Here is a 26,909-nt window from a genome sequence, read left to right on the forward strand (position 1 = left end):
ATCGGTTTTCCCCCCACCCCACCCCTGGGCTGAGACAGAATGGGTTTAACAGTGCAAGACTTCAGGATGTGGCGGGGTGATGTCGTCTTTGTGTTATGTGCTGATAACCCAGGGCGACAAAACCAAATCAAACCAAAGACTTTCCCAACAGGCTTCAAATCCCTGCTCTGAAGGACACTAGGTGCTCAGAAAAGTCTACACTGCCATCTAGTGGATGTCTGCAGCATCATCAGCACGCAGAAGGGAGCCCTTTGGGAGAATCCCCTTGGGATTGTGTCTGGCCTGTGAAAGCATCTGACTGAACCTCACTATATAAGGGACACACCCCAAGAGACGTGAATGGATGGTGAAGCCAGGAGTCCTGTCCCACAGAGTGGCATATACTCCTCTAAGAGACTGGGCTCCTGCCCGGCCTGTGTGGCCCTGCACCTCCCATCCCAGGAGTCACAATCAGCAGCCTTCCTTTCTCTGCTCCTCTTGGCTGTCCACAGGTATGCCCAGTCCAAGGGTTTCCAGGGAGGAGGGCTGATGTTGTGTGCACATGTGTGTGCATGCAAATGTGTGTGTACATGTGTACACATGTACACATGTGTGGTTTATTGCTCGTCTTCCCAAAGGAAAAGGTGTTTGTCATGTTTGCAAAGAAGACAACCTATCAAAGCTTCATGATAGCAGCCTCTTAACAATCTATTTGCTCTCTGATAGCGAAAAATGCTTCAAGGAAGAGAAGAGTCTATCCGCCGCATTGGAGTAACCTGTGTGCTGCCGCCCTCCGGCGCTTATTGTCCTGCTGGGCTTAGCTGACTGCATGAGGTCTAACCAAGGCAGCACTGCGGGGAAGGAAAAACCCCTTCTGACCAGTCTCTGCCACGCTGCTCAGAAGGGACCAGAAGGTCAGCCTTGATGTGTGTACTTGGTCACATCCCAGCCATGACCCTTCCATCTCCACACATTTGTAACCCGAGTCCTGCCTAGATTGGCACCAGCACCTCCTTCTAAAACACAGCAGAAAAGAGGCCAGTCTCCACCCTTGACACTCTGGGAGCTCAGTATGGCCCAGGAGTCAAGAAATAAAGAAGCGGAGACCAGAAGGCCAGATCAGCTCCCCCAAAACACACTCCGCAGACCCATTTCCCACTTCTGTGACTCTTCCCCAGGCTTCCTAGACCCCGCAAGGAAAGCTTCCAGAATAGTACTAATCACTGCCTACTAAAATAGTTATTTCCAATTCCTAAAATGCTTTGTTCTTCTTTCACACAACTTTGGGCAAAAGAAGAGCGTGTCTCATGTTGCAACAACAAAGCGTCAGGATGCACTGACCTCTGCCTGTCCTGGTAAATACCAGCTTCTCTCCAGCCCAGAAGTCATCTGAAGACCCAGACACCCCGCACCTTGGGAGAGGACTGCTCCCATACCACCCCTTCTTCCACTTAGCTGCCAACTCCAAAGCACACACCAGCTGGTCTCCACCAGGCTCGGGGGCCCAGATCTCAGGGGCAGCCAAGGAGCTCCCAGAGCAGGGGAGCAGGAGGAGGCCTGGGCAGAGTGGCCTCAACCATCACCAGTTTCCAGTGTGCAGCCCTCCCACCGGCCCCCAGCCTTCTCCTCAAGTTCACTCTAAGGAAGGCACAACTTTATGTCAACAGCCATCTGCTGCCACCAGACCCAACCCAGATGGCTCTGCATGCAGCTTCAAGTCACCCAGATGAGCAAGCCTGCAGGGACATTAAGACCCCCCACTCTCCCCCGCCCTGCTTTAACACAGCCCTGCTCACTCACTTCCACGGCCCCCGGGAACTTGACTATCGGCGCCATCCAGGAGGTGATCTTCTGTCTGTAGTTGTTACAATCAGGAACAACCTTGCAGCCAATGTTCCCCAACTCTGGGTAGAAAACTTCAAGGCCCCTATGAAGAGAAGAGGGAGGTTGCCCTGTGTCAGGGTTTTAGGGGAGCCTGGGGTTCCCAAGGCTTCAGTCTAGCACTATTGGGAATGTAAAGTGAAATGGGATTAAATCCCAAACCTGCCACTAACTAGTTGTGTGGCCCAAGAGTTACTTGACCTCCTTGTGCCTCAGTTTCCTCATCTGTAAACTGAGGATGCTAATAATTCCTCCGTCCTGGAGTCAGTGTGAGGAGTAAAATCGAGGTCACTGGTCAGAACAGAACCTGGCATGTTGTAAGTCATCAGAAAGTGTAATATTAATTATCATCAGTGTTTACTTCCCTAAAAGAATAGATATCCTCAGGCAAACTTAGTGTCTTTAAAGTAGGACTGAGTTTATAAAAACAGTACCTATAGATTGCTTTTCAGAAACATTCTTATTACAGAAAGAAAGGCTTAGCAAGTCAGCATACCTTCCTTCAAGGGCATAGACGTTCTCTCTCCCCTAAACAATCAAGAGCTCCCCATGCCTGAAATCCTGCCATTAGGTGAAGAATTGGCTTCTTTGGGTTAAGCATTGACCATAGCCTAGGTTCCATTTCAAAATGCAAACATCCCTCAGGGGGTAAAACATTGGCTCACTAAGACAGTGAGTATGAATGAACTGGTTCATCTATTTGCTCCCTGAGAAGAAGGGCCCGAACAGCACCGGCGTTCTGAGAATGTGGCTTCCTGGAAGGGAAGAAAATATGATGCAGAGCAAAGTGACAGAGTCTGCAGGGCAGGGCACGGCAGGCCGGGCCATGACTGCACCAGGCTGGCCTTCAGTGCATGCTTGTATTTGAAACTCAGAAATGCAGGTAAGATTTTTCAAAGACATTTTTAAAAACTGTTTTTGCTTGCCCTTCTATTACATTTTATCTCCACAACCCAAGGCCTCTGTAGGGTTAATGTGGGTTAAGGCATCACTGAGAGAGAAGGGGTGTGGGTATGGAGTGGGTGTTGCAGGTCCCCAGCCTTTCCTAACAGCCTTGCATGGCTAAGCTGCTCTGCAGCCTGCCAGTAGCCACCCACAGCTGTCCACAGTGCCTTGCTGCAGGTGATGCCTCAGGGGACCCTGTGAGGATGTAATTTGGAGAACAGTTCTGGAGGGAGAGCTCCCTGAAGCTGGGGCCTGGGAGTAGGCCAAGAGCAGCTTCCTGGTGGGGAGCCCTGCATTCCCCCTCCCACCTTCCACCTCCTACTCTTTCAGTGGCTCCTGAATTCCAGCCTTAGGCAAAAGGCCGCTGAGCCCCCAGCACCTGGCAGCCTCGGACCAGGACACTTCGGCGGGCCAGCACCCCCAATACCAGAAGTCAGGTACTCTGGTCTCAGAGGGTGGAAGCAGGATGAGTCAAGGTCTTGCTGAGCAAATCTATGTCTTCTAACTCTTTGCACACTTACAGCAATTCTAGGTGGATGGCAAGATTTTCACAGCTTTTGGGGAAGTTTTAGGGGACCAGTTTTATCTTCCTAGCATCATCTTAAGGACCATTTGGTTTGTTTCTGCTGCAGCTCCTTGCTGCTGCAGCTAGCGAGATGCGAGGCAGAGAGGGGACCCTCCAAGGGCAGAGAGACAGACAGCAAGCAGCACAGCAAGGGAAAACGAGAGGCAGGGAGGAGGGAAACTGAGGGTGGAGGGACGCCCTCATGCCCACAACCCCTCTCCCCTTTTTATCAGAGTGGAATTGTTGTAAATATCAAAAGAATCAAAGAAGCAAAATCGGCAAATCGTTATTTGGTGAGGGGGGTGCACAGCCACAGAGTGCCCTGAAGGACAGGGCACATGCCAGCGAACCAGGGATTGGGTCGTGTCCCTGCCCCTCTCTTCACACCCATAGGGCACTGCCAGGCCAGCGTTTGAAGATAGCATGTTGCCCCACCTAGGATGACAGGAGAGGGGCGTGTGCAGGCCTCTGCCCGGCTCAGCTGCTTTAGCAAAGGCTTAGAGAAGGACACAGAGAGAAATTTATTTGATCTGCAGATGGCACAGAGCTGGTGACCAACAATTCTGATTATCAAATCGAGTTACAAGATGATCTGGACAAACCTGAGGTGAGCTGAATCAAAAATTAAAGTTAGTGAGAAAATATACTTTAAAATTTGCATTCAAGGCTAGGCACGGTGGCTCATGCCTATAATCTCAGCTCTTTGAGAGGCTGGGGTGGGAGCATCGCTTGAGCCCAGGAATTTGAGATCAGCCTAGGCAGCATAGTGAGACCCTGTTTCCACCAAAAATTAAAAAACAAACAAACAAACAAACAAACAAAAAAAAACAAGCAGGGTGGTGCATGCCTATAGTCCCTGTTACTTGGGAGGCTGAAGTGGAAGGATCACTTGAGCCCAGGAAGTAGAGGCTGCAGTGAACCATGACTGCATCACTGCACTCCAGCCGGGGTGACAGGGCAAGACTCTATCTCAAAAACAAACAACTTGCATTAAAGCCAGAAAGCCTCAAAGGTGCCACCTTCCTGTGTGCCCTCGCTGCTTATGGTTTACCTGACATGGAATTCATTCTAATTTCCATCCGGAGAGTTTGGGGATCTCCTGATCTCCATGACAAGACTTGGAGGCACCCTGGGGAGTGGAGTGAAAAGATCAGGGGCCCTGGCCCGAGCTTTGCCATGAACTAACGCTACATAAGGGACTGGGGACGAAGGGCATGACTTTTACTGGGCCACCCCAATAGATCAGGGACATCACATATGTAGGATTTAATTTCATGCAACCATATCTTGAGGCAGCTCTTAACACTATTCCCATCTCCAGATGAGTAACTGAGAAACTGCAGGACAACACCTATTTGCAGCTGCTACGTGTTGGAGTGATCTGTTGTGTACAACAGAGAACGAGTACAGTGGGCTTGGCTGCACTTTCTTCCCTGCACCACACATTTTCCCTAGTGAGCTATTTCATTCCTCCAGGCTTCAGTTTGAGCTAGGTGGTCATGTGAGTCTCTGTCATGGCAAGAATTAGATCACAAGGGCTGGTCGTGGCGGCTCAAGCCTGTAATCCCAGCACTTTGGGAGGCTGAGGTGAGATGATCACTTGAGCCCAGGAGTTAGAGACCAGCGTGGGCAATGTAGTGAGATCCTGTCTCTATAAAACATAGAAAAAATTAGCCAAGTGTGGTGGTACGCATCTGTAGTCCCAGCTATATGGGAGGCTGAGGTGGGAGGATTGCTTGAGTCTGGGAGGTCAAGGTTGCAGTGAGCCATGATCCTGCTACTGTATTCCAGCCTAGGTGACAGAGGGTGGCAGAGTGAGACCCTGTCTCTAAAAACATGGCTTCTCAGCTGTGCCTGTATGAAGGGCTTAGAATTTCAGCTGCCCCTCAGTGAGTGCTATTGCCTGAGTGTTGGTGTCTCCTCAAAGTTTATATGCTGGAATTTAATCCTCAGTGTGATGGTATTAACAAGCGGGACCTGGAAGAGGTGATTAAGTCACCCTTATAAAAGGCACTCTCATAAAAGAGGCTGAAGGGAGCTACCCTTCCCTTCCACCAGGTGAAGTCGCAGCAAGAAGGTGCCGTCTTTGAAGCAGAGAGCAAGCTCGCACCACGCACTGAATCCAGTAGCACCTTGATTTTGGCGCTTCTCAGCCTCTAGAGTTGTGAGTAATACATTCCTGCTGTTTAGAAATGACCTAGTCTAAGGTATTTTGTTACAGTAGCTGAACAGACTAAGGCAGTGAGGATGACAAAAAGACACATGGGATATGAGGCTGCCTTGAAGAGGAAAACTGTGAAAGCGTGGGTCACCCCACTTGAAAAGCAGCAAGCTAGTTTTTAAACTGTTTTGTAGAGACGGAGTCTCTCTTTGTTGCCCAGACTGGTCTCAAACTCCTAGGCTCAAGTGATCCTCCACCTTGGCCTCCCAAAATGCTGGGATTACACAGGTGAGCCACTGTATCCAGCAGTGCATGCCCCGTAATCCCAACACTTTGGGAGGCTGAGGCGGCAGGATTGCTTGAGCCCAGGAGTTTGAGACCAGCCTGGACAACATAGGGAGACTCCCAACTCTACGAAAAATAAGAAACTTAGCCGGGCGTGGTGGCATGCACCTGTAGTCCCAGCTACTCAGGACACTGAGGCAGGAGGATTGCTCAAGCCCAGGTGTTCAAGGCTGCAGTGCGCTATGATCAGGTCACTGCCCTCCAGCCTAAGTGACAGAGCAAGACTCTGTCTCTGAAAGAAATGTATTTAAAGAGAAGAGAAACCAAGGCCCCTGAGAGAGACTGAAGGACTGGGGATGACTGCCCAGGTTGGGGGGAGCTGGGGATGAAGGGGCAGGGCATGGCATCTGTCACCACACACATGAATGACCACAAAGAAGATGAGAAAATAGACTGTGTGTCACCTCCTGGATCTGCACTGGAAAAGGTGGGTTGATGTTCAAGAAGAGCAACAGGGCCTTGGGATAAGAATGCATGTTCTGAAGAACGGAGCTTTTCAACACCAAAAAGCAGGACGCTTTGAGCAGCAGCTGCCATCCCCAGGGGAGCTCACAGGGCTGACTGGATGGCAGCAGGAGGGCTTTGTTGAGTGGATTCACCTCCCGGCTGCAGGGCTGGAGGATCACAGTTCTTTCAATTCCGCAACTGAGCCCAGGGTTGGGACTCTCTGTGGTTTTGCTGGTCTAGTCTGGGGTATCTCAGAAGCAGGGAAGGTCCGATTCCCGAGAAGCTTTTCTCTTAACAATGTCTCACTGCTTGTCACAGTACATAAAATTCCTCCCTTATAGATGAATACTTTTAGGCATTGAGTCCAATCTTTAAGAGTTCCCTGGTAGACTCCAAATGCCACGAGAGGAGTGCCTTCTCTGGGGGATCTCTTGCCAAGGTCAGAGCCTGAGCTGAGTGGGGATCTTGAGGTGGGCGTCAGTGCAGGAGGTCCTGCTGTCTCCTCAGGGGTCCTATCTGTCCTTGGCGTATTTTCATTTCATCATCACTCATGATGATCTCTTCCAAACAAAAACTTCTATGGCAATAAAGACAAATCTCCTCTTTCACGATGATGGCTTGAAATCAAAAGACATCTTCCTGGCATGCAACCTTAGGGTCATAAATCGTTTCTCAAACTGGGGACCTGCTGGCGTATTCCGGGAGTCCTGAGAATGGCTCCCCCTGACTCGAGTTTGGGAGCCCTGGACCCGGGGTGAAGGTCGTCAGCAGAAGCAGATAGGGAAAGAGCATGAGTGTGGAGTCAGACAAGGGCACTAGATCTTGGCTCTGCCACTTTTAAGCTATGTAAACACTGTGGGCAGATTTCTTAATCTCTGGGGACTCTTCATCTGCAAAATGGGGGTGCTAAGATAGACTCTGTAGGTTCATCACTGACAGTGAGAGAAGTCAAGGAGTCCAAGCACCAGCAGAGAACCTGGGACACAGAAGGTGCCCTGGGACTTCCCATGTGTGCCCCCATGCATGGGTCACCAGGGTACCAAGATGTGACCTTGGCAGGGCAGAGCCTAGGGCACCCAGAGCCTCAGGCTGGTCACCTCCAGCAACCCTACAGACATCCTAATTTCCCACAGTGTGGGAAACACCAGGAACCGCTGAGGTCCTCCTTAAGGGGCCATTATCACAGCCCAGGCCTGCTGTACCCTGGCCCAGCTGACCTCTCCTGCTTATGAGGGCGTTGACCTTGCACTGCTCAGAGCGAGAAGCCTGCCAGCCCCTTGGCTCACTCAGCAGAGCACCTAGAAAATTAGATCCCACTTGTGAGAGGCAACCATGTTTCTCTTCCTCCTTCCACATGAAAACTTCACCCAGAACTATTTGTTTTTTGAGATAGTCTTAGTCTGTTGCCCAGGCTAGAGTGCAGTGGCGCAATCTTGGCTCACTGCAACCTCCGCCTCCCAGGTTCAAGGGATTCTTCTGCCTCAGCCTCCTGGGTAGCTGGGATTACAGGCGTGCACCACCATGCCTGGCTAATTTTTTTGTTTTTAGTAGAGACGGGGTTTCACTGTGTCAGTCAGACTGGTCTCAAACTCCTGACCTCGTGATCTGCCTGCCTCAGCCTCTCAAAGTGCTGGGATTACAGGCGTGAGCCACCATGCCCGGTCTACACCCAGAACTGTTTAACAAGATTTTTCAAAATGTACTGACATGAGCAAAGTTTGCTACTTTTTTTTTTTTTTTTTTTTTGAGGCAGGGTCTGGCTGTTGCCCAGGCTGGAATGCAGTGGTGCAATCATGGCTCAGAACAGCCTTGACCTCCTGGGTTTAAATGATCCTCCCACCTCAACCTCTTGAGTAGCTGGGACTACAGGTGTGCATCACCATGCTTGGGTAGTTTTTAAACTGTTTTGTAGAGACAGAGTCTCTCTATGTTGCCCAGGCTGGTCTCAAACTCCTAGGCTCAAGTGATCCTCCACTTTGGCCTCCCAAAGTGCTGGGATTACACATGTGAGCCACTGAATCCAACCAAAATGTTACTTTTTAAGAAGGATTCAACTACATAACTTTAAGAGAAGGCATGTATTTATGGTTCTAAAAGTAATATTTGTCAAAAATGTTTTAAATAAAATAAAAAAGAAAAACAAACACATTTTCATGAACAGTAATGTTTGTGAAAATTCAAAGGTACAGAAGAGAGTGTAATCCCAGCACTTTGGGAGGCCGAGATGGGCGAATCACGAGGTCAGGAGATCGAGACCATCCTGGCCAACATGGTGAAACCCCTTCTCTACTTAAAAAATACAAAAAACTAGCCGGGCGTGGTGGCAGGCGCCTGTAGTCCCAGCTACTCGGGAGGCTGAGGCAGGAGAATGGTGGAAACCTGGGAGGCGGAGCTTGCAGTGAGCTGCGATCCTGCCACTGCACTCTAGCCTGGGCGACAGAGCCAGACTCCGTCTCAAAAAAAAAAAGAAGAGAGTAGGTCGTCAAAGTTCTTTTTCCTCCTGTCCCATTTCTCACACATGGGCTCAGCGGTGTGGCCCCCTCCTCAGTCACTAAACTGGCAGGGAGGTTTGGCATCAATTTGGCCTGGGGAGTCCTCAGGATGACCCACAAGTCCAGATAAATGAAGGCTTGCTTTCTAACCGGCAGAGTCAGTGAGGAGAGAGCCGAATGCCAGGCTTTGCAGCTTACCCAAAGTAGAAGCAGCTTGTGCCCTTGGAAGGGAAGAAGCCAGCCTCATCACCCAACTCCACCCGGTGCCATGATCCCTAAAGGGCCCCTGCACAAACACTCCTGGGTCCCATCGTTGAAAAATACCTCTCACACAGGAAGGGTCTAATCACACACCTTCTTTCATTAAAACGCCTCTTGGTCGGGGTTCTGTGGAGAGGAGGCATTCAGGCTATAGGGAGGGATGGTCTCTCTCTCTGGGTCTCTCTCTGAGGGTCTCAGCCTCCTGCCCCCGCCAAGACCCCCAGGTTTGGAGGGCCCAAGCAGAGCCAACCATATACACAGCCCTCCTGGTCCTGGGAGAGGTGCATTCTGGAAGGCAGGAAGGAGTCTGTTTCTAAGTCCCTTTCTCAGCGCCATCCTCCATCAAGGTGGTCTCCAGACCTGACGTGTGTTCTGTCTTCCCCATAAAATCAGGCTCAGGAGATGGTGCTCCTTGGTTTTGGAAATACCCCTCCCTGCAATCCACCTGCCTGGCAGCCTCTATGCCTCCCGCCTCCAAGCCTGCCCTGACTTACTGGCACACAAGGGCGTCCTCGTCCAAGAGGGCTTCTTGGGCACACGGATTGTTCTCGTCCTCGTCTCCAGTGATCACCATCACGAGACCCAGTAACAGGGCTGCTGTGACCAGCCTCACTGTCCAACCCATGGGCACCTGGAACAGAAGGAGCTTTAGAGCAGCTGGATCCCCTACAGGGCATTTCCTGCCAACTACCTGTGCCCCCCACCCCAGGGGCCCACTTGGCAGGAGAGAGACCTCTGGTTAAGCACAGGGAGAAAGGCAGGCAGCTTTCAGGGCTCCGCGGCTAATCCAGTCCACCACCCGGACACAAGTACTTTGGGAGGACCTGGGCCTCCTCCAAGTTGGACTCAATGTACATTCCTGGCAGAGGCCCCTCCCCCTGGCAGGACACAGCTTTGTTGTCACTCTTGTCCTGGCTGCCAGGGCAGACAGCAGGCTGCAAAGTAGAAATGCTTATATAAGCTTCTCAGTTCAGCTCCTCGTCCACTCCCTGCTCTTGGCCTGGGGATGGTCAGCTGGCCGAAGGCCAGCCTGCCCCTTGGCTGTAAGGCAAGCCCTGGGAAGCTGGTGACCCCAGGCTCAGGGCTAGGAGTTGGGCTGTGCCCCTCAGACCGGCTCTGCCTCTCCTAGCCCCCATTCTTCCACCTGTCTCCACAGCCTGTGAGCTTCCCCAAGGTGGAGGTGCTTGGACACAGTAACCCTGTGTAGGAGGGACTGCTGCAGGGACTTGGGCTTGGGCAGGCGCACCCTAGCCCAAGGCCAGCTCCGAAGGGCCAGCTGAGGACAGAAGGGTGCGTCTGGCTGCACCTTGCAGCTGTGCTGAACTCAGCACTCTCCCAAAATAATCGTCTCTGGAGAAGGAGGTCTGGGGAGCTGCTTGGGGCTCAGAAAGGGCTGGTCTGCCCCAGCGCTGGACCGGGAAGAAGGGGAGCCAGGGACTATTGCCTGCATTCCCTTAGGGAACAGTCCTGCCACCAGGTGCATGTGGGACTCTGGTTAGAGCCTGAGTGGGCAAGGAGAAGAACAAAGGCGGCTTGCCACAGCCTTTCCAATAGCTCTGCTCTCTGCTCTCTGCTTCTCAGAGGCGGGGGTGGGAGAGACATGCCAGCAACTCAGGACTCCTGGCTTCTGCTCTGAGCTCTCTCTGGATGCTGGGGAGGCCACTGCGTCTCCCTAGAACACACCACTTTTCCTTTTCACAAACAAGTAAAATAATTGCTGTCACTGTGGTGCCTTGCTAAGGAATATGAGATCATTGCTGTAAAGTACACGCAGCTAGATCTTTAGAGAAACTACTTTTAGCATAGTCTGCTTTCTGGTTTAATTCCTGCCTCCAGGATCCCAACCTGTAGCAAAAAGCCCCCCTTTGGGGCTACATATTAAACACATTTCTCTATCATTAAGCTCCCTGAAATACAACCAGGACTCCCCTTGCCCCCAACCAGAAAATGTATTCCCAAGATCTCCCCTACTGGACAGAGTCGAGTAGTAGCCTCCTCACAAGATCATTGTGAGAATGAAATCAACCAGGTTAAGCCCTCAGTAAGGAGCCTGGAACATAGTAAATGCTCAATAATTATGGATAGTGTAAATATTCTCTCACAGATCCATCCATTCATTCAATCCTTTGCAACCCACTTCACTTATAGGCATTAAGCACCTCCCATGTGCCTGCCCCATGTTAGGCCCTGGGGTATAGGTTGAGCATGGTCTTGTCTGTATACAGCTCACAGGACAGCCACAGTCAAGGAGATGCTGCCAGAAGGGCTGCCCAAGACCAAGAAACTCATCTTACAAATGGCATCCACTAGAGAAGCCTCAACTTTCCTGGGTGTCAACTCTTTTAGCACAGTGATGGCAGCCTGGAGGCAGGGAGAGCCCACAGTACAGGTTGCTGCTGTTGAGCCCACTTCCAGTGGCAGTTCTTCCTTACTCCATGTGCAGGCACTTTTGTCTCCAAATCCTCATGCCAATCCTTGGAAATAGGCAGTATTATCACCCCATCTTATGGAGGAGGAGATGGCACAGCGACATTAGCTAAAACCTGATCTTGGTCACCAGGAAGTGGCAGACCTGGAATTTAAACCCCAGGCTCTGGTTGAACCTGTTGAAACTGGGTTGAGTCCATTGAGTCCATGCTTTTTTTTTCTGAGACAGGGTCTCACTCTCATCGCCCAGGCTGGAGTGCAATGGGGTGATGTCGGCTCCTGCAACTTCTACCTTCTGGGCTTCAAGGGATTCTCCTGCCACAGCCTCTCAGGTGGCTGGGACTACAGGCACACCACGGCTCTGGCTAATTTTTGTATTTTTTTTAGAGACAGGGTCTTGCATTGTTGCCCAGGCTGGTCTCGAACTCCCAGGCTCAAGTGATCCACCTGTGTGCTCCCAAAGTGCTGGGATTACAGGCATGAGCCACCACACCCAGCCCAGAGTCCACGCTCTTAACCACCTGGCTCCACTGCACTCTGTAGCTGCTCCATTGCCTCTTACTCACTCCCTCTACATTCCCTTTGTTCTTGGGAGAAGGACCCCAGAGTCCTCCACGTGGACCACAATGCCCTGCGAAATCAGGCTTTTCCTGTCTCTCTAGCCGACTTCCTCCTCTTCTCACATGTTACCTCTGGCAGGTTCCTCAAGCTCCTTTCTATCCCAGGGCTGTGATAGGCACCGACCCCACTTCCCACCTTCATTAGGGGGGTAGCTGAAATGCCATTTCCTGAGAGAAACTTGCTCTCACCCCTAGCATCCATCAGATTCCTTTTATAAACAATCAGAGCACCTTACTGCTTTCTTCATTATTCTTATATAGTTGTAATAAATTATTTTGTAGTTATTTGCTTAGTGATAGTTTCTCCCTCAATCACCCAGCCTATAAGCTTCTGGGAGGCAGCACGGAGACTGTCCAGCATTCTGAGCACCTTACGTGGAGTATATAGAGGTTTAATAAAATTCTTGTTTAAATGCATAACACACGCCACTTCCGTTTCTGATCATCCTTATTTTCACTTAACAGCTCATAACTCCGTGTAAACATCAGTAGGAAACTAATCACTCAGGTTGGCCCTTAGCCCTGGATGCCTTTTGCTTATTTATCTAACCTTCTGTGGCTTGTTTTTGTGCAGAGAGATCTGGCAGAATGCAGTGGTTCTTGGGATTTTCAAACCCGATCTTTCTCTTGGGGATTTTCAGGACTTTGATTCATATTTGAAACCTAAGATCTGAAAGCCGTGTTCAAGCTTGAGGAGTGACCATTCTCCCTCCCCATCACCATCTGGTTTTGCTTAATTCTCTCACCCTGGAAAGTCCCATTGCTAGATTTCTTGGTGCCCACCCTTGAAGTCCTCCTCTCTTCCTTTAGTTACCTGGGCTGGGACCACCTCCAGACACCACCATTCAAGCCAAACCTGTGGCTTCCGGAGACACATTGGTCCCTCCAGCTACTGGGATCTGTTGAACCACTGCTGCTGAAACTCTCCACTCCCTTCTTACCCCTCCAGGCCTCCTGTGCCTGATATCCTCCAATCATTGCCCAGGCCTCACCTCCTTTTTCTACCCAGACATAGACTCTTGTTCTTTCTCTCCCTCCTAAACATTTCCACGTAGGCCCTCTGGAATCTCTGAACTATAGTGAACAAATCCCCCTGAATTTTTTCACTGATTCCTAATAAAAAATTAATTGAGATATAATTCACACATAAAATTCACCCTTTTAATATGTACAATTCAGTGGGTTTTTGTATGTTCACAAGCTTGTGCAACCATCACCACTACCAAAGTACAGAGCGTTTTCATCAACCTAAAAGAAGTTGCTAAAAGAAGTCCTGTACTTATTAGCAGTAACACCCCATTCCTCCCTCACCCCGGCCCCTGACAACCCTAATCTATTTTCTATCTCTATGAATTTGCCTATTTTGGATGCCTCTACCAACGTTTTCCCCTCCCTCCTTTCCAACCTCCCTTCCCATGGCCCCTTTCTTGGACACTGTCATCACTACAAATATTAAATCCCTAAAATATTAAATTCAAGCAGTTTTTTTTTCTTTTTTTGAGACGGAGTCTCTGTCGCCCAGGCTAGAATGCAGTGGCATGATCTAAGCTCACTGCAGCCTCTGCCTCCTAGGTTCAAGTGATTCTCCCGCCTCAGCCTTCCAAGTAGCTGGGATTACAGGCACGCACCACTACGCCCAGCTGATTTCAAGCAGCTCTTCTGATCACCATCTCTTCTCCTTCCTCTACCCTCTTGTTACTTCTCTGCACTTAGTCTTTCATTTGATTCTAAACTCTGGTCCCTTGACCATTCTCCTTTTTCCTTACCTATTCTGACTACCTTCCCTTTGGTACCTGGATCTTGCAAACCTTTGTACTATTCACTTGCTAACATCTTCAATTTCTTTCCCCTTATCTTCGCATTGCAGCTATTGGGTGCAACCTCAAATTTGGACCAGTCCAATGATCTGGCTACTCCGTCATGCAATCCTGCTCCCACTCTACTCTCAGTATCCTGTGCCCTCTACAGAGCCCAGGGTGGGGGCCCGGGCGGCATGGGGGAAAACATTGTGCTAAGTGAAAGCAGCCAGTCGCAAAAGAGGACATATTGTATGATTCCATTTATATGAAATGTCCAGAATAGGCAAATATATAGGGACAGAAAGTAGACTAGTGGTTGCTAAGGCTGGAGGTGGAGGTGGGGTAAGACGGGAATGAAAGGTATGGGATGATAGCTAAAGGGTATGAGGTTTCTTTTAAAGGTGATGAAAATGTTCTGAAATTGACTATGTGATGGTTGCACATATCTATACATATACTAAAAACCACTGAATTATATACTTCAAAATTCATGAATTGTGAGATACATGAAGCATGTAGCAATAAAACTGTTTTAAAAAATCATCCTGGGGATGTCAGCAAAACGGATGACTATGAAGCTCCAAGCTCTTGTTCCTTCATGGAAAGCTACACACACACACACACACACACACACACACACACCCCAGAGAGAGAGAGAAAACTGGCTGAACTAACTTTATAGGAGCTCTGGAAAACAGCCAAAGGTTAGAGCAGCCAAGTAATGCCTAATCAAAGAAAGCCTCCTTAACTGCACCCTGGGTGAGAAATGGAGACCCTGTCTCAAAATTTTTTTAAAAGCCTCCTTCAAAATAATAGGAATTTTTCCAGACACAGTGGCTCATGCCTGTAATCCCAGCACTTTGGAAGTCTGAGGTGGGCAGATCACCTGAGGTCAGGAGTTCAAGATCAGCCTGTCCAATATGGTGAAACCCCATCTCTACTAAAAATACAAAAATTACCCAGGCATGGTGGCAGGCACCTGTAATCCCAGCTATTTGGGAGGCTAAGGCAGAAGAATCGCTTGAACCCAGGAGGTGGAGATTGTAGTGAGCCGAGATCGCACTTGTCAGGCCTCTGAGCCCAAGCCAAGCCATCGCATCCCCTGTGACTTGCACTTATACGCCCAGATGGCCTGAAATAACTAAAGAATCACAAAGGAAGTGAAAATGCCCTGCCCCTGCCTTAACTGATGACATTCCACCACAAAAGAAGCGAAAATGTCTGGTCCTTGCCTTAAGTGATGACATTACCTTGTGAAATTCCTTTTCCTGACTCATCCTGGCTCAAAAAGCTCCCCTACTGAGTACTTTGTGACACACACACCCCCACCCCCGCCCCCCCACGACTCTGGCCTACCAGAGAACAACCCCCTTTGACTGTAATTTTTCTTTAACTACCCAAATCCTATAAAACTGCCCCACCCTTATTTCCCTTCGCTGACTCTCTTTTCGGACTCAGCCTGCCTGCACCCAGGTGATTAAAAAGCTTTACTGCTCACACAAAGCCTGTTTGGTGGTCTCTTCACACGGAGCGCATGACAGCACTACTGCACTCCAGCCTGGGCAAGAGAGCGAGACTCCATCTCCAAAAAAAGGTTGGAAATTTCATTTTCTTTCTACCTTGTTCCACCTCCACTGCCAGCAGTATTGGTCTGGAGATGGTAGCTCAAGCCCTAGTTCTCTCCCTTAAACTCAAAGAAGCAGAGCCAGACTCATCATGTGCAATGCTCTAATCTGTCTGGGGTCTGCCTGCAGGACTAGTCTTGCTTTGCCTAAGGCAAAAGGGGCAGCATTGCTCATTAAAACAGCAGACCAACTACAGACCTTCAGACACTGGAGACAAAGATTACAGATTGAGACATACAATAGACCATCTAAGGCCCCAAGAAGCTCAAGGAATTTCGAGTAAAATAAACTCAAAGAGACCTACATTGAGACACATTAGAATCAAACTGTTGGAAGTCAAAGACAAAGAGAGAATTGTGAAAGCAATAAGAGACAAGACTCATCATGTACAGGGATCCTCAATAAAATTATCAGTCAATTTATCAGCAGAAACTTCGAAGCCCAGGGGGCATTGGGACAATATAAAGTACTGAAAGAAGAAAAAGTTGTCAATTAAGAATTCTATGTCCAGCAAAAGTATCTTCCGAAATATTAATATGACAGAAATTAAGAAAGTCCCAGATAAACAAAAGCTTAGGGAGTTGATTACCATTAGCGCTGCCCTGCAAGAAATACTGAAACTAGACCTTGAGGTTGAAATGAAAAGCTGCAGTAAGTTGAAACTAGATGAAGAAATATATCAAGACCTTTGTTTGAGGTAAACACACAGACAAATAAAAAAGCCAGTATTATTGTAATTTTGGTTTGTAATTCCACTTTTAAATCCAGGATGTCTTAGTCCATTTAGTGTTGTTATAAATGAACACCTGGCGCTGGACAATTGATAAAGAGGTTTATCTGGCTCACAGTTCTGCTGGCCGGAAGATTGGGCAGAAGAGAAAAGCCTTGGCCTTTTCTCACTCATTTTAGAAGGGAAAGGGAAGCTGGAGTGTGCAGAAATCACACAGTGAAATAGAAAGCAGGAATGAGAAATGGGAGGTGCCAGGCTCTTTTTAACAACCAGTTCTCATGGAACTAATAACGTTGGAATGCACTCCCCTGGAAATGCATTCTACTCATGAAAGATCTGCCCCCATGACCCAAACACCACCCATTGGGCCCCACCTCCAACACTGGGGATCAAATTTCAACATGAGATTTGCAGGGCACAAATATCTAAACTATAGCACAGGATTTAAAGACAACAAATAAAATAATTATATATCTATTAGTGGGTATATAATATATAACAATGTAAACTGTAACATCGGTAACACAAAATGGGGGGGCATGGAGCTGTATAAGTAAAATGTTTGTATGCAATTGAAGTTAAGTTAGTATCAATTCAAATTAGATCATTATAACTTTGGGATGTTATATGTAATTCCCATGGTAACCACAAAATGTATTTATAGAATATACACAAAAGGAAATGAGAAGTGAATAAAACATGTCACTACAAAAAAATCAACTAGATGTAAAGAAAGGTAGAAATGGAGGAAATGAGAGACACAAAAAGCTGAAAAGCAGCCAGATACAGTGGCACATGCCTGTAGTTCCAGCTGCTTGGGAGGCTGAGGTGAGAGGATCACTTGAGCCTAGGAGTTTGAGGCCAGCCTGGGCCACATAGTGAGACCCCATCTTTTAAGAATGCAAGCAAGTAAGCAAGAAGAGTTAAAACATATAGAAAACAAATAACAAAATGGCAAAATAAGTCATTGAGTCATTGTCTATCAGTAAATGGATTTAAATTTAAATTTAATTGGGTTCAATGCCTCAGTCAAAAGTTATAAGTTGGCAGATTAGATTTTTTAAAAATGATCCAATTATATACTGTCCACAATAGACTTGCTTTAGCTCTAAGGACACAAACAGATTGAAAGAGAAAGGATTTAAAAAGATATCCTATGTACACAGTAACAAAAAGAGAATAGGGATGGCTATATTAATATCAGACAAAACAGATTTTAAAGTCTTGTTCTACAACAAGAGACAAAGAAGGGCATTGTATATTGATAAGAATCAATTCACCAAAAAGATATAACAGTTGTAAACCTATATGCACCAAACATCAGGGATCCAAAATATATAAGCAAACAAGGATAGAATTGAAGGGAAAAATAGGTAGCTTAACAACAGTAATTGGAGATTTCAGTACTCCACTTTTAATAATGAATAGAACAACTAGGCAGAAGACCAATTAAAGAAATGGGAGACTGGCTGGGCGTGGTGTCTCACACCTGTAATGCCAGCACTTTGGGAAGCTGAGGTGGGCGGATCACTTGAGGTCAGGAGTTCAAGACCAGCCTGGCCATGGAGAAACCCTGTCTCTACTAAAAATACAAAAATTAGCTGGGCATGGTGGTGGGCCCCTGTAGTCCCATCCCAGCTACTTGGGAGGCTGAGGCAGGAGAATTGCTTGAACCCAGGAGGTGGAGGTTACAGTGAGCTGAGATCGCTCCACTGCAGTCCAGCCTGGGTGGCAGAGTGAAATTGTCTCAAAAACAAAAAACACAATACATCCCAAGCCAAAAATTTGAATTCTAAAATGCTTCAAAATTCAAAACTTTGAAGGCCTATGGAATACCACAAGTGAAAAATTCTACACCTGACGTCATGTGATGGGTCACAGTCAAAACTTTGTTTTATGTACAACATTATTAACAATATTGTATAAAATTATCTTTAGGCTGTGTATAAGGTGTGTATAAGCATAAATAAATTTCATGTTTAGACTTAGGTCCCATCTCTAAAATATCTCATATATGCAAATATTCTAAAATCTGAAAAATTTGAAATTTGAAATACTTCTTGTCCCAAGTGTTTTCGATAAGGGAAACTCAACCTGTATACCAAGATGTATGGGATGCAGTGAAAGCTGTATATGCTGTAAAATAGCTATAAAAGCTTACATTGAGAAGTTGTAAATGTTTACATTAAAAAAGAAGAAGGATCTCAAATCAACGACCTAAATTTACACCTTAAGGAGGTAGGAAAAAAAAAAAAAAAAAGAACAAGATAACCCAAAGCTAGCAGAAAGAAATACTGAAGATTGCAACAGACATAAAATAGAGAACAGAAAAACAGAAAATCAACAAAACCAAAAGTTGGTTCTTTGAAAAACATCAGTAAAACTAACACTTTCAGCCAGATTAATTAAAAAACAGAGAAGACTCAAATTACTAAAATAAGAAATGAAGGTGAGGGGATTACTCTATAATTTATAAAAACAAAAATATAAATAAATAGTATTTTACAGAAATGAAAAGGGTGACAAAAGATTAATATAAACAATGGGTAAGGTTGTTGGTTATGTAATAAATTTGATAACCTAGAAGAAATGGACAAATTCCTGGAACATAAAACCTACCAAGACTGAAGCAGTAATCAAAAATACCCCAGTGAAGAAAAGTCCTGAACCTGATAGTTTCACTGGTGATTTCTACCAAACATTTAAAGAAGAATGAACACTAATCCTTCTCAAACTCTTCCGAAACATTGGAGAGAATACTCCCTGACTCACTCTGTGAAGCCAGCATTACGCTGATACCAAAGCCTACCTTCTAACCAAAGTTAGAAAAGAAAACCACAAAGCAGCATCCCTTAGAAACTCTGATGCAAAGTCCCCAACAAAAGATTAGCATAGATCATTTCAACACTGAAAGGATTATACAACATAACCAAGTGAGATTTATTTCTGGAATGCAAGCATGATTCAACATATAAAAACCAATCAACATAATAACACCACTTTAATAGAATGAAGGGAAAATACTACATGGTCATCTCAATTGATGCAAAAAAAAGCATTTGACAAAACTCAACACACTTCCATGATCAAAAGAAACTAGGAAGGGAAAGAAGCTTCCTCAATATGATAAAGGCCATATACAAAAAGCCCACAGATAACAACACACTTAATGGTGACAGACTTCAAGTTTTCCTCTAAGATCAGGAACAAAACAAGGATGCATGCATTTGCCACTCTTATTCATCATATATAGAAAGTCCTAGCCAGAACAATTATGCAAGAAAAAGAAGTAAAAGCCATCCAAATTAGAAAGGAAGAAGTACAATTATCTGTTTGCAGGTGACAATCTTACATATAGAAAACTCAAATTTTTTAAAAAAGAAAAACTGTTAGAGCTAATAAGCATTCAGTAAAGTTGTAATTTACAAGATCAACAAACAAAAATCAAATGTATTTCTTTACTCTAAAAATGAAGAATTCAAATAGGAAATTAGGAAAACAACTCTATTTATGATTACATAAAGCAGAATAAAGTAGGAACAAACTTAACCAAGGAGGTGAAAGACTTGTACACTGAAACTACAAAATTTTGCTAACATAAATTAAAGAAGAGATAAACAAATGTAAAGTCATTCAATGTTCATGGAGTGGAAGACTTAATTTTGTTAAGATGACAAAGTTACTCAAAGTGATCTATAGATTCATTGCAACCCCTGTCAAAATGCCAAATTTTTTAATAGAAATAGAAAAACCCATCCTAAAATTTATATATAATCTCATAGGACCTCAAATAGTCAAACAATCTTGAAAAGAAGAACATAGTTGAAGGACTCATACTTTCTGATTTCAAAACTTACTACAAAGCTACAGTAATCCAAATAGTTTGGTACTGGCATAAAGACAGATAAATAGGCCAACAGAATAGACTAGAGAGCCCAGAAATAAACCATCATATGTGTGTATGAGTGTATGCATGTGTGTGTGTGCGTGCGTGTGCTCAAATGATTTTCAGCAAGGGTGCTGAAAATGATTCTGGGACAAGTGGATAGCCACATGCAAAAGAATAAAGTTGGATCCTTGCTTTACACCAATGAAGTTGGAACCTTGCTTTCATTCAAAATGGATCAAAGATCTAAATGTAAGAGCTGAAACCACAAAACTCTTAGAAGAAAACACAGGGGAAAAGCTTCATGACATTGTATTTGGCATTGATTTACATATGACACCAAAAGCAGAGGCAGCAAAAGTAGACTGACAAATTGAACTCCATGAAAATGGAAAACTTTTGGGCATCAAAGGACACTATCAAAACACTGAAAAGACAACCTGTAGAATGAGAGAAAAAAAAATCCCAGAAACTAGTGTTCTCTAGAGCCCCCTTTGGCAACACTGGCCACTCCATCCTCCTCACTGTGTAGACCTCTTGTTCAGCCTGTGTGGACTACTCTCCGTCTTCCCAATCAGCCATGCTCTCTCCCACCTCTAGGCCTTTTTGCACAAGCCATTCTGTCTATAAGGGGTGCCTTTGTCTCCTGCCCCATGACCCACCTGGCTTACTTTTTCTCACCTTTATGTGCTATTTAAACATCACTTCCTTTAGGGTACCTTCCTGGGTATCTTGTCATATCTGCAGACAGCATCTGCAGTGCTTCCACCAGGATAGAATAATAATATCTGGCCATTTTTGTTTATTTACTGGTATTTCTCTGTCACTAGGCTGTTACCTTCGTGGAGGAGAGACCCCAGGTAGCCTAGGAATTGCTGTGTCTGCCACCAGCACAGTGCCTGGTACCAGGAGGTGCTCCATTATCCCTCGGGGGTTGGGGAAGGGAGAAAATCAGAGAGGGAGGGGTGGATATTGAATTCCTAAAGATCATGCTTCGCCCCCATTATAGATCTGGGTCTCACTGAAGCTCCAGGAGCAGAGCTGCTCCTCCCACCTCCCATTCATTGATTTCTGCCTTCTGCTCTACTTTTCTGTGCACATATTTCATCCTGTGAGGGACTCATTTGTCTCTGCATTCCCCACAGCACTATGAACATAGCAGATGCTTAATAAATCGTTACATAAATAAGCACGCACATGTAAAAACCGTATGTCGTAAAGGAACTATTCTGACCTTTGATTGTCCTATTTAAAGACAGGGAAAGAATTCCAAAGTCACCCAATATGCACTTGGGCCATCTTTTGTTATCAACTCTTGGTTGCTTTTCATGTACCTTTCATTTCAGATGACCAATCTGAAAATTGTCTTGAAATGCAGAAGTATAAAAATATAATTTCCTTTGTTTTTTTCTCAGGCAGGGGGGCTTATTCTAAATGAACAATGGTAAGAATTACATCAAACTTCCCATCAGAAAGCAAGCGAGAAGAGAATGGAGTGAAACAGTTTTAAAAAGTTAAAACTTCCATCAACCTAGAATCTGTTTCCAGCGGAAATTTTCTTCAAAAGTGGAGAGGATATGAAGACAAAGAAAAACTGAGAGAAGATTTTGCCAGTACACCTGCCTTGCATGAAATGTTAAAAGAAGCCCTTCAATGAAAAGGAAAGTGAAACCTTGGCTCTACATAAAGAAGGCAAGAACATCGACGATGGACTAAATGGAGGTAAAGGAAAATATTTTATTTTTATTATTCTTAATTGGCCTTACAGATAACTGTTTGTTTAAAATAGTTAAGAACAAGAATGCCTCAAGTGTTATGGCTGATCATTAAGTGCATGAGTGCTAGCAATGTCTAAGAAACGGGAGGAAGGAATGGGGAATGCTCTGTTACAGGGTGTCTACACTTGCTCTGTTTTAAGAGATGTTGCTTTCCTTCTATCAAGCAGAAGACAGAGGAAGTCATGGTGGCAATGATGGGGCTGGCGAAGAGAGTTCCAGGGCTGGATTTTCCCAACAATTATATTCCCCAGGAGTCAGGAGAGTGTCTGTGAGACAAACCCAGCTCTGACCCTTTCCCTCACCCCTCCATTTATCCAAAGGGCCTCAGGCCAGAGGCTGGGGGCCAGGACCTTTCCACTCTAGGGACATAAGTTCCTCTTTTAGGTAGCCCCAAGCTTGGTGGTCTCAGCAACCAACGGTTGACTTAATAAACCCATTTCATTAATAGATGCAATGTGCATCTATTAATGAATCACTTCACCCATGGGATGGCAGGCTCCAGAGGGGCTATGAAATGGTGGTGCCTCACACATTCACCTGCCGTCATGTCACCCTTGAAAGGTTGAACGTTTTGTCCATCTGGTGGAGGTGAGAATTGAACTTAGAGCCTACTGAAGCTATGTATTTACCTCGTCCCTCTTTGCAGGGACACAGCCAATCTCTGGTTCCCTCTAAATTTCTCAGGATGGGAGGAAATGGGGATCCTTATTCCTATATCACAGAAGGGGGAATGAGGACCTCACAAAGGAAAGAAACGTACTAAATCTATCAGATGTAAGGCCTGCCTGAAATCAGTGAGGCTCATCACAGCCCAAAACTCAGGCAGTGAGAAATTCACCGAAGTGGCCTTTCTGAGGAGAATTAGAGAAATGTTTGAGGCTCACAGACAGGCACCTAGAAACACCATGAAGAATGTCACAAATAATGCCTCAAATGATGTGCTCAAATCACACTAGAGTGAAAAAATCGGAAACACCACCTTTACCACGAATTTCTTTCTTTCTTGGCTCACGGCAAGCTCCACCTCCCAGGTTCACGCCATTCTCCTGCCTCAGCCTCCCGAGTAGCTGGGACTACAGACGCCCGCCACCACGCCCAGCTAATTTTTTTGTATTTTCAGTAGAGACGGGGTTTTACCGTGTTAGCCAAGATGGTCTCAATCTCCTGACCTCATGATCTGCCCGCCTCGGTCTCCCAAAGTGTTGGGATTACAGGCGTGAGCCACCGCATCCAGCCCACGAATTTCTAACAGCTGCCTAGTCCAAGGTTTTTTTTCTCTCTCTCCTCTCTCTCATAGCAAATTCCTACCGCACACAAACAGGGGAGAAGAGCCCTTGTCACTTGCCCGGAACAGTGTGGGAGCTGTTGGGTGCTGGCTGCAGGAAGGTACATACCTTGACAGGTTTCTGGCCTGGAGAACGTGGGGAGAAAATTCCCTCCAGGGTGCCCCTCAGTTTGGGCCCTTAAGGTAATCAGAGCCTGCGGATGTTGAGAGTTCGAGAGGTTCAGGAAGATTCCTAGAGCCACAGGAGAGGAGGCAGCCGTTGGCAGTTGGGGAGACAGTTGGAGAAAGTTCCAGGGGAGTTCCAGGGAGGAGCTGATATGTAGGGCAGGAGAGAATAGGAAAAGAAGAATGGGTGGGTTTGCCAGCATTCCTCCTTCCAAGGATTCTAAGGAAAAGAGTGGAAACTGCGGAGACAATTATCTTACCGTTTCTCCTGCCTTTCTAGATGCACAGAGAGTCAGGCAGAAGGGACACTAGAGATGCAGAAAAAGAAGGCTGCAGAGACAGGTGCAGAAGGTTGGAGGGAGGAACCACTGAGACCAGCGTCCAGGGAAAGATGTCCAATGTTTGACCACGGAGAGCAACAGGCCCTCAGCCACAGACAGGAGAGAGACCGGATTGACAACTATCTTCAGAGCTCCCAGTCTGGAGGCATTGATTAAGGCGGAGTGTAACTCTTGTTGCCCAGGTTAGAGTGCAATGGCGTGATCCGGGCTCACTGCAACCTCTGCCTCCCGGGTTCAAGCGATTCTTGTGCCTCAGCCTCCTGAATAGCTGGGATTACAGGCACCCACCACCATGCCCAGCTAATTTTTTTTTGTTGTTGTTGTTGTAGTTTTAGTAGAGATGGGGTTTCACCATGTTGGCCAGGTTGGTCTCAAACCCCTGACCTCAGGTGATCCACCCACCTTGGCTTCTCAAAGCGCTGGGATTGTAGGCGTGAGCCACCCACCGCACCTGGCCACTGGGGGGATTTAGAAACGTCCCCTTCCCCAACAAGTGTGGCCTGGAGCCTGCAGAATAATGGAGACCACCACCTGGTTCAGACCCAAGTCTTCCAGGTTGGCTCACACTTGGGTAAGGGTCTACCAATCAGGTAACTAAGCCCAGGGCAAGTACTTGGTTTTCAGGCCCTGGGTTTCCTACTGTGTTTTAAATGACCACACCTGGAACCATTCCCTTACTTTCTTTCTAGAGAATTCCTCACAGGAAAATCAACAAATCAATGGGAAGTCAAACACTTACCCAGTGGTTCTGCACAGTAGACCACCTGAGGAACGCCTGAAAATCACCAATGCCTGGCCCCACCCCAGGTGAATTAGACCAGAATCTCAGAAGGTGAAGCCTAGACATGGAGGGTTTCAAATGCTTCCCAGATGATTCTCATATGCAGCCAGGCTGGAGAGTCCTTGTATTCAATCTAGACAAATAGCAGGCACATGGCAGGTGCTGAAGGTGCAAAGATGAACAAGGTGAGGATCCCGCTTTTGATAAGCTCCCAGTTTAGGAAGGGAGATGAGCATCCAAAGAAACAAACAGCCAGGTGTGGTGGCTCACACCTGTAAGCCCAGCACAATGGGAGGCTGAGGCGGGAGGATTGCTTGAATTAAGGGGTTCAAGACCAGCCTGGGCAAAATAGTGAGACCCCTGTCTCTACAAAAAAAAAAAAAAAAAAAGGAAGGGAGGAAGAAAGAAAGAAAAGTTAACCATGTGTGGCAGTGCACACCTTGAGGCTGAGGAGAGAGGAATGCTCGAGCCTGGGAGGTAGAGGCTACAGTGAGCCATGTTTGTACCACTGCACTTCAGCCTAGAGTGAGACTCTGTCTAAACAAAACAAAACAAAAAAACACAGCAAACAAAATCACCAACTGTGGGCCGGGTGCAGTGGCTCATGCCTGTAATCCTAACACTTTGGGAGTCCATGGCGGGCGGATCAGTTGAGGTCAGGAGTTTGAAACCAGCCTGGCCAACATGGTGAAACCCCATCTCTACTAAAACTTCAAAAAAATTAGCCAGGTGTGGTGGCACATGCCTATAATCCCAGCTACTTAGGAGGCTAAGGCAGGGGAATCGCTTGAACCTGGGAGGCGGAGGTTGCAGTGAGCCGAGATCACACCATTACACTCCAGCCTGTGTGACAGAGGGAGATTCCATCTCAAAAAAAAAAAAAAAAAAAAAAAATCACCAACTGTGTGCTGAGTTCAGTCATAGAAGCACCCCCAGGTTAAAGAGGAGGGTGTGTTAATCATGTTTTTAAAAAAGTTTTTTTTGGAGGTCTTACTCTGTTGCCCAGGTTGGAGTGCAGTGGTGCAATCATAGCTCACTTCAGCCTTGAACGCCTGGACTCCAGGGATCTTTCCACATAGCGAGGACTACAGTCTGCACACCACCATGTCCAGCTAATTTTTTAAATTTTTGCAGAGATGGGAGTCTCGCTATGTTACCCAGGCTGGTCTCGAACTCCTGGACTGAAGCAATCCTCCTGCCTTGGCCTCCCAAAGCACTGGGATTGGAGGTGTGAGCCCCTGTGCCCAGCCAATCATGCTTTGTTTTGTTTTGTTTTGTTTCACTCTTATTGCCCAGGCTGGAGTGCAATGGCACGATCTCGGCTCACCGCAACCTCTGCCTCCCGGGTTCAAGCGATTCTCCTGCCTCAGCCTCCTGAGTAGCTGGGATTACAGGCATGTGCCACCACCCTGGTTAATTTTGTATTTTTAGTGGAGACAGGGTTTCTCCAGGTTGGTTAGGCTGGTCTTGAACTCCCGACCTCAGGTGATCCGCCTGCCTTGGCCTCCCAAAGTGCTGGGATTACAGGCATGAGCCACCGCACCTGGCTATGTTTTTCATTTTCTGTATTTTATGATGGTTAGACATCTTGGGGGCCCTGCTGGCCTGGAAGAGACTGTCCCTCCCAGGGCTAGCTAATTCCTAGAGATAGTACATAACTTGCCTGTGAACTTGCCTTTCATGTGCACGTCAGCCAATTCATTCCCCAACTCCCCACTACCTCCTTTATCTACTGTCACACCAAGCCAATACTCCCACTGCCCTAAATCACCCCAGACCACGAACATCATGCAAACCAGCCAATCTTCAACCAGCTCAGCCACTCAACCTGCACTTTCCTCCCTTCCTTCCCATAGGAAACACAATCAGGGCCCTACTTTGTCCTGGCTCCTCCTGCCTCACGACCTACCAGCTGCTTCCCCATGTGGTCCTGCAAGACGTAGTGTGCCCCTTTCTCTTGGAAACTATACATAATAAATACTTTCAGTGGCATTGGCCTCTTCGTGTTGTCACTTGGTAACCTCTGTCAGTTAAAATCCCACCAATGGCCGGGCGCGGTGGCTCAAGCCTGTAATCCCAGCACTTTGGGAGGCCGAGGCGGGCGGATCACGAGGTCAGGAGATCGAGACCATCCTGGCTAACATGGTGAAACCCCGTCTCTACTAAAAATACAAAAAACTAGCCGGGCGTGGTGGCGGGCGCCTGTAGTCCCAGCTACTCGGAGGCTGAGGCAGGAGAATGGCCTGAACCTGGGAGGCGGAGCTTGCAGTGAGCCGAGATCGCGCCACTGCACTCCAGCCTGGGTGACACAGCGCGAGACTCCGTCTCAAAAAAAAAAAAAAAAAAAAAAAATCCCACCAATACAATCAAGACAGAGGGTATGATTCTCTTACAGA

General features: G+C 46.9%; 1 protein-coding gene and 1 long non-coding RNA gene across 3 annotated transcripts in view; one reads left to right on the plus strand and one right to left on the minus strand.

The window, feature by feature from the left end:
- The window catches only part of PEBP4 (phosphatidylethanolamine binding protein 4), a 225,454-nt gene extending 201,992 nt beyond the window's left edge, over positions 1-23,462 (minus strand). The window contains exons 1-3 of one of the 2 annotated variants that reach the window (XM_017961864.2): positions 23,336-23,462; positions 9,571-9,707; positions 1,780-1,906 (exon numbers count right to left, since the gene is read on the minus strand). In XM_017961864.2, coding sequence (XP_017817353.1) covers positions 1,780-1,906; positions 9,571-9,701 — 258 coding nt within the window. In that variant the 5' untranslated portion in view covers positions 9,702-9,707; positions 23,336-23,462. Of the gene's footprint in view, positions 1-1,779; positions 1,907-9,570; positions 9,708-9,809; positions 9,919-23,335 lie in introns of those variants that run through there. The other variant, XM_003902531.2, reaches the window with a different exon arrangement.
- Positions 23,463-23,467: 5 nt separating this feature from the next.
- LOC103886686 lies at positions 23,468-26,510 on the plus strand. Its single transcript, XR_001905425.2, has 4 exons — positions 23,468-23,578; positions 23,672-23,914; positions 24,422-24,698; positions 26,370-26,510. It is a non-coding gene; the product is annotated as an uncharacterized LOC103886686 (long non-coding RNA).
- Positions 26,511-26,909: the final 399 nt, after the last annotated feature.

The sequence above is a fragment of the Papio anubis genome, chromosome 8 (assembly GCF_008728515.1).
Source record: "Papio anubis isolate 15944 chromosome 8, Panubis1.0, whole genome shotgun sequence".
In the NCBI taxonomy this organism is placed as follows: Eukaryota; Metazoa; Chordata; class Mammalia; order Primates; family Cercopithecidae; genus Papio; species Papio anubis.